Source organism: Electrona antarctica (genome assembly GCF_951216825.1).
Source record: "Electrona antarctica genome assembly, chromosome: 18".
Lineage (NCBI taxonomy): Eukaryota > Metazoa > Chordata > Actinopteri > Myctophiformes > Myctophidae > Electrona > Electrona antarctica.
Window position 1 is genome coordinate 38,156,876 of NC_136799.1, and position 8,436 is coordinate 38,165,311.

The window sequence follows — 8,436 nt, forward strand, 5'->3', positions numbered from 1 at the left end:
ATGGGGCATTCCACATGTTGGTGGCATAACAAACCCGAAACCCCATATTTGTACCGAATCTGGGTTGAACGAGATCAGCAGCTGATCTCTAATCTCTGGTGCTGTGTCTGTATGCGTCTCTCACGTTGCTGAAGTAGTTTGGCAAGGTACCGATCGATATCCCTTGTGGATATCTTGGACAAGACTTGGAGACCATTGCAAGTTGCTGTACCCTACCCTGAGCCATCACACATTCCCACGGTAGAAGCCTTGCATTGCACTTTCTTGGGATAAATAAATTAATCTGAATATGAATTGTAAAAGTCTCTTTCTTCAAGTTCCAGCATAGCTGTGTGTAAACCATGCATGGTAACCACTTTCCAAAGAAAATGCAAAAAGTAGAGTTGGAAAACGTAGGAAAAGCATATATTGATATTCCTCTTCCACTGTGACTTGTTTATAGAAACCATATAGCCCTGAAACATGACATGACATGGCATGTCATGTTTCAGGGCTAATAGAAACCTAGCCCCATATGTGCCCTCTCCCTACGCTCATTCTGTAGCTCCGAGACAGAATGAGCGTAGGGAGAGGGCACATATGGGGCTAATAGAAACCATTCATCCAAATGTTCTCCAAAAACGTTACATGCATGTTGATGTTGATTTATATTATTGTTTTGGACATTCTGAGCATTTCAGCCGCGATAGACCAATTCCCGGGGGTGTGGCACTTGCATTTAACTGATCGTCAATTATTTACAGGTCAATCTCAGTGTTTTTACCATGATGTGAATGGTTCTATTTCAGTCACCCGCATATGACACACGATGCAGTTAAAACGTCTAATAAAACGTCACACAATTTATGCAAAGTCATTCGGGCTCACGTCGATATAATCAGAGCACAATCTGACCTCTTTCTAGCCCGTCTCCGGACCCCCCGGGTTGAGCTCCTTTGGACCTACCACGTAGGGTCCGGTATCTCCGGCTTCAAGCGACATGGGATGCAATCTGACTTTCCCTGATTTACCCCTCTGCTGCGGTGTGGGTGTCACGCTGACATATTCCAAAAGAACCATATGAACGCTATAGGAGACAACGAACCTTCTGACCCCCCCCGCGAACGGCTCAGAAGTATTTTTAATGTTTGTACGACCGTTTTGGCAGCTCTGAAATTCTCTCTTGTTGACATCCCATTGTACCGCCTCCAGCATCTCGGTTGGCTAGCAGCGCCTCCCTACGCGCCTCGTAGGCGCAGCTAGCCAACCGAGATGTCAACAAGGAGGGACCGAAGAGAGAATTTCAGAGCTGCCAAAACGGTCGTACAAACATTAAAAATACTTAACGGCTTCTGAGCCGTTCGCGGGGGGGGTCAGAAGGTTCGTTGTCTCCTATAGCGTTCATATGGTTCTTTTGGAATATGTCAGCGTGACACCCACACCGCAGCAGAGGGGTAAATCAGGGAAAGTCAGATTGCATCCCATGTCGCTTGAAGCCGGAGATACCGGACCCTACGTGGTAGGTCCAAAGGAGCTCAACCCGGGGGGTCCGGAGACGGGCTAACCTCTTTCCTGAAGAGAGTGAACTTTGACGCACAGCTGTAACAACGGTTATCCATTGTGCTCCAGGTATTCACGTGGTAACTAAATATTTAAAAATAGTAATAATTAATTGTACTGTTGTCGTACGTATAATCAGGGATAATTGCTTAAAACTGAAGCGCTAATCATATTATTTTCGTAAGGTGCATTACACACACACACCCCTAATCAAAACAGGAAGCATCCCGGAAGTGGCGTTGTTGTTCTCTACGCCACTGCGAGACGGTGTCGCTCGCCCAAAAAGAACAGATCTACAAGATATCACCGCGTCTCGTTGCAACGCGGTGATATGCTGTAGATCTGTTCTTTTTGGTTCGAGCCAATCGACTTTGAGATGACGGATTTCCGCTACCCGTCGCTCCTCCAATCAGCTCCGTGCAATCTCTCTTCGCGGCCTCAGTTCAAAAATGTTAACCTCCGGTTCTCGTCACACAACACAAGCCTGCTGGTTCCCATTGTGAATGAACCGGTGTGATCCGGTCTACAGCCCGCCCTGCTGTGTCCGCTGATCTGCACGCACACATACATACATGCACGCACCTTTTTCCGTATCCGCTCTAGACACTCGGGCCGGATCACCAAGCAACGAACCGAGTCAACCGACAAAAAAGCGAATTCTATTGCTGTATGGTTGAAAAAGGACAACACGACTTCACAACAACGTTAGTGCGTCTTCATGTGGATCTAAAAATCTGTGCAAAAAGAAGGAAAAAGGTTTGTAAAACATGTAGTTTGTTAACCGCTATCACGATGATCATCACACGGGTTTGTTTTGAAAACGTGTTTTGTATGAAAACGTTTTTTCGGTGCGAACAAGCTCTGCAGGACCGTTTGGGAGATCATGTGCAGCTAAATTGAGCTAATGTCGTTAGCTACAGCAGCATTGGGGCCTAACGTTTTCACATTCTTGTCACACAGTGACAGAGTATCTATCACTTATCAAATGATATAATGCAAGCGGTGTAGTAATGCTGGTTGATTACTTTAACAGTTTGCATGCACAGGGAAGTACAGTACAATACAAAGTCTGCAAAAGTTTTAATACAACTAAGTAAGCTAATACAAGTTATAATACAACTAAGTTAGCCCAGCTACGAGAGTCTAAATCTTGGGCTACAACTAAGTAAATGTAGTACACGTTATACGTAAGTACGGTCATAATAAGTGTAACCTGCATCAATCACAGTCATTGATGAATAAGGAATGAATATAGTCAGAATATTAATACATTATCAACTGAACAATTTGCATTCATGAAGCAGAAACATGAATCCAAGAGTAACTCAAGTATGCAGTGATGTAAATACGTTTTCAATGTAATGGGTCACAGGATCCAGGGGTGGTCTTTCTGGACGGGGTCTTTTTATGAGTCCTACTTCAACGACATTAGATTTAGAGTACAGTACTGAGTACAGTATTGCATCCAAGGACCCCCGGGGGGTGACATGATTGTGTTCTTTCTCAATTTAGTGAGTCTGGAATGATGCAGGATGCAGACTATTATGCATCACTGAGTATATTATAGTACATAGGCTACCGGGTACTGCATTAGCCTGATTATCAGACTCTGAGCTTCCTTCACTCAGTGGAGTGGGTGGAAACCAGGCTACCGGTAATACTGCATTACAGTAAATATTATAATATGGTTAACTGTAGCCGCAATTTGCAACACTAGATTTTTTTATAATGGGATGACGAAACTAGAGTTGCAATACCCTCCATTGACAGCCCATTGATCCAAATCGAATTTTCGATCTGCTTCTATTAAACAACGTTAAACTCACCAACATTGCAGCTGTAGGGCCAGCTTGAATTATCCTCTTTCAATCTGCAAAGCGTTTGTTTGATAAAAATCCACCATAGACATGTTATGAGCTACTTTCTGACTGACAAGAAATGCTGTGCAGGTGATTGTGTTGGAGTTTGGAAGCGCTAGTCAAAGTCACTGAACGGGCCGCCCTACGTACTAACTGTTTCGAATTTGCACATAATGTATTATGCAGGCGGCAGCAGCACGACCCGTTAATAATAACAAGTGCTGCCAAACTCCAACAAAAAAAAATATCACAGCACAGGATTTCTTACCAGAAAGTAGCTCATAACATGTCTACGGTGTATTTTTATGAAAGAAACGCTTTGCAGATTGAAAGAGGATAATTCAAGCTTGCCCTACAGCTGCAATGTTGGTGAGTTTAACGTTGTTTAATACAAGCAGATCAGAAATTCGAGGTGGAGGGTATAGCAACTCTAGATTTATCCCATTATTAAAAAAATCTAGTGTTGCAAATTGCGGCTAGGTTAACTGATGATTCTGATCTAAGTAAATTCTAAAACGTGCAATTTGTGCAAAGAGGTGTTGAAGAGACGACATGTAATTAACATGTATTTTTGTCTGTATGTCCGTGTCAGCTTTCTTTTCATACACAATGGCAGAAGGCGGCGATGTAGAATGGGAGTTAAGTAAAGAAAACATTCAGCCTCTGAGACGGGGCAGAGCTATGTCAGCTTTACAGCTGGCTCTGCAGGAGGGAACGAGCCCCATCATCCAACAGCAGAAACAGTAAGAACACTGATCAGACATTCAACAATGTAGAACTGTACACATTTTACAGTTTACACCATGAACTGTGTATCATGTCTCCAGATATGATACAGTGATTTATTGTGCTGTGGTTTCCCAGGGCCTTTGAATCTGAGTTGCGTGTGTATGAAGGAGAGGATCCACTCGATGTCTGGGACCGGTAAGAGAGATAATACAGATCACATTTCTTATATTAGATTAGGTAAAAGATTATACTCTTGGATATAAGTTAGGTTTTGAGTTAGGTAAGGTTGGAATTACATTATTTCGGATGAGGTTTTAGTACAATTATATATTTTTATTATACTGCCAAATTACAAGTTGGCGACGGGAAGAATCCTCAAGCAGAACCAGGCCTCTAATTGGGAAGCCATCTGCCTTGACCATGTCAGGGTAGACACAAGACGTTCATAAGAGTTCAGCTTCATGTGGATTTGTGTTTAAACAGCTATATAAAGTGGACAGAACAAACATTCCCTCAGGGGGGAAAGGAGAGCAACCTGGCTACGCTGTTGGAACGAGCTGTGACGCGATTCACAAAGGAAGAAAAGTATCACAGTGACCCCCGCTATGTTGACCTCTGGATCAAATTTGTAAGTGACCTTTTTTTCTTGTACACAAACAGCTTTGTCCAACATATCTAGTCATGTATTCCAATATTGATATTGCCTAGCCTTACACTTGAGTATAACAGTAATTACCTTTGTCATACATGTGTCCTTTATCTCTTATCAGGCGGAGCACAGCTCAGAGCCCATGGATATTTACAGATACATGCAGGCCCAGGGAATAGGAGTGACTCAAGCCTCCCTCTACATCGCTTGGTCGGAGGAATATGAGAAACTAGGCGACAACCGTAAGGCAGACATGGTCTTTCAGGAGGGATTCAAGAACTTTGCAGAACCACAAGAGAAGCTCATGGCGTTTCGCAAGTACGGGTCAACATGAATCGTTTGTGCACAGTAATGATGACATGACCTGCTTTGAAATGGCACTGCATTTTTAAGCCCAACCGTTTTTCCTGCACTCTTCCTCCTGCCAGGGCGTTGCAGGCACGTGTGTCCCGTCAGGTGATGATGAAAATGTTGGAAGGCGACAGCGATGAGGAGACCAAAGAGCCTGAGAGAACTTGTCTGGTGGATCTCAAACACAGGGGCAAGAAAAAGGCTATTGTTCCTATCAATAGAATTGGGGCAGTACTCCGTAAGTCCCATGCAAAAACACTTTTACTGCACAGTATTCTACTGTACCTCACCTGATACTACAGTAACGCAAGAGAATAGACTTGGTTTTGACATGCAGTCGGCGGATTACACATTTATTTTGCGTTTGTTTCATGACAGCTAACAAGCAGGGTCTGACTGTCATGTCACAGGAGCCCCCAGCTTCCTCAAATGGCAATAAGAACAGTCACTTTGTGGTTTATGATGAGAACAAGGCTCCGAGTGCTGAGCCTTCAGGACCCAAGTTGGAGGCCTGGGTGGCCCCGCCACCAGTGAGGGGAAAGGAGAACGATCAAAAGCCTGAAAAATGGTGCGATGTCAAGGTAGGAGAACTTCAGTGCTTATGTGGTATATTGGCTGGTGAATGTCATTAAAGGGGCATTCCACTCATTTTCAATATTTTACTACCTTAGAGCTGTTGTGTGGAAATAATTAAAAAAAGTCCCCCCATTCTGTCACATCTTGATGACATCATCAAGATGTGATTCACCATGTTAATGATTTTTTTCAGACCTCCAGTTCTAGGACTTTTTTTTTATTATTTCCACAAAACAGCTCTAGGGTATATTAATGACACAGTAAAATGTTGAAAATGAGTGGTATTCCCCTTTAACCGGTGGGATCCTTTTCAACATTTCCTTTATTTGTGTATGCAGATGCCCCCCAGGTCCAGATATGGCCATCATGCTGTAGCCCCTCCACCTCCTCTTATGCCAGCCTTCCAGCCATTTGTTGAGGAGTCGGACCAGCCTCCAACAATGTGAGTGCTCTCATGGATTACGTCCTCTTACATGGGTGATGGATTTTTTTTGTGTCAATTATTTTATTGATTGTAATGTGGAATAATTGAGATGCAGGTATTTACTTTTTCAAATCGATGTCGTTTTTTGTTAATTCCTGAATTAATGTATTTGACGATCAACTTCATCTAGACCACCGTGCAGAGGTTGTGTGTGGTTTGTTTCATCTGTGGTCCTCCTGAGATGTACCATATGCTTTGTTTGCCTAAGGACTCCGCGTCACCTCAACCCTTCAGTGAACATGGTCTTATCGGTACGCAAGCCCGGCAGAGAGGACGAGACCCCTCTGAAGAGGCTGCAGGGACGACAGCAGCAGCAGGAGGAGGCAGAGGCGGGGAAAGCACAGGAACGGTCCATGTACTGCAAGGAGCTCCTCCATAGCGGCGGCACAGAGTTCTGCTTCGAGGAGATGCGCGCTGAGCGCTATCGCCAAAAGACGGCCCATCATGTACACGAGGGAGGTTCAAAGGACGAAACTAGTACCGGTGCTGGTGTCTGAGGAACTAAAACAAAGAAACAAACACACTTTATAAGTTGTTTTCTCAACATTTCTCTATTCCTTTTTTTGCCAGGTGCTAACCTGGCTTATAATCACTACTGGGGCTAGTAGGGACCTAGTAGACACTTTTTCATGATTGCCTGCCTTGTCTCTAGTCTAGGCTACCTCTAAGCCAATCGTTGACTTGCCCATAAAACCCTTCGTCTGAGTGGAATCTGCAGATTCTCAACGGCAGCCATTGTTGTTTACAAACATGGAGGGGCAGAGACTGAAAACTCTACTATGGCACAGGCACAGCGATTATAATTATGGCATCTTGCTGCGCCTGGCAGTTATTTATTTGGCGCCCCTAATTGTTTGTCAAAAAACTGGTGCTTTTACATTTGGTTTCAAAGGGCATTTTATTTTTTGTATATAGTTGTGAATATTGAACTGTTCAAAAATATAAACGTGACTGCTGGCTATTGATCAGTTTTGTGCTATAGCAGGATTACTATCTTTCATTTTCATTCATTTTATCCGGTACTTTTATGCAGGATCTTTTAACATACTTGTATTCATTTTGGTTTCCTTTCATTTTGACTTTTTTTCTATCTTTTGTCTCATATTTACTCATCATCAAGTGAGTCGGATATTGTTGTAGATGGGAGGATGTGTCAGTGACATGATTCAGTCTGGATTGTGTCTACGTATTGGTCAAACGTCTTCTCCAGCAAATGTTGTATTGATGTTCAATAAACCTGAAAAAGTGGTTGCATGATGCTTAGCATGATTATTATTTCTTGATGAGATGGTAAGGCCGTTGTTATAACGCTTTGTCAGCAGAGGGCATGCAAGAGAAGCAGTGGATGCAGTGAGTTCAAATGGCCAGTTTCTTCTCCTGGTAATGGTATTATGATTACTAGCTGGGTGCAAGAATGGGAAGCTGGCAAGCATAAAAATCTATTCATACTTTGAGCCAAATATGCTAACATTGGTATATTTGCTATCATATATTATTCAGTGAGATTACAAAATATAAACGAAATATAGGTATAAAGAAAGTGTCATTAACTGCCATTCCACTGTTTTTATTGATGTTATTCCTTAGTGTTTTGTCCTAATACAAATAATTAAATTTGTTCTCTTCCACCCCATGTTGGGTAGAAAAGCGCTATATTCATTTGAGATATGATTATGCAGTGGTTGGAAGTTGTCTCCCTATACTCTTGCAATGAGAAATGTTGACTGGTGTAGGATAGGACACCAACTGGTAGACAATGTCAAAGTTATTTGAAGGATAGGATACTCGATGCGCTGCCAGTGACATACAGAACTTGTCTTATGACTGAGCGGGCCTGACTTTTTTTAACCAGAAAAAGAACATGATATTATGATAAGAATCATCCAAAATCCCATCTATATTGCCCTATTTCCCAGCCATATCTGACCTCCAGTACTAATAACATCTAGTTAGTATTTGTGTCTGTATGTAATTTCATACACTTTCTGGCAGGTTGTCGCAAGATAAATAAAATCTAAATTTAGATGGCCATAAACCGCAGGATTACTTACTATAATTAAATCACTAAACTTAGTGTTGTGCATACAGGATATCATTGTGTTTTATGTAAACTGTTGGCAGCGATTTACTATGTCTAAAACCTTTCTAGGATGAAATTAAACCAGTCAAAATGTTTAATTGTCATCCCGTGGGAGGTGGCACTGAAATCATGGGAGTGGACCTAATCTTCTGTGATGATGATGACACAC

The 8,436-nt window shown here is 42.6% G+C and overlaps 1 protein-coding gene across 1 annotated transcript; it reads left to right on the forward strand.

Moving 5' to 3' along the window:
- Positions 1 to 2,003: 2,003 nt before the first annotated feature.
- Positions 2,004 to 7,444, forward strand: LOC306941991 (mitotic checkpoint serine/threonine-protein kinase BUB1 beta-like). The gene is made up of 9 exons (XM_079527642.1): positions 2,004 to 2,295; positions 3,991 to 4,141; positions 4,263 to 4,322; positions 4,611 to 4,755; positions 4,898 to 5,094; positions 5,205 to 5,365; positions 5,506 to 5,708; positions 6,042 to 6,145; positions 6,396 to 7,444. Exons 2-9 carry the CDS (start codon positions 4,008 to 4,010, stop codon positions 6,682 to 6,684), a joined length of 1,293 nt encoding a protein of 430 aa, XP_079383768.1. The 5' UTR covers positions 2,004 to 2,295; positions 3,991 to 4,007; the 3' UTR covers positions 6,685 to 7,444.
- The last annotated feature ends 992 nt before the right edge of the window (positions 7,445 to 8,436 follow it).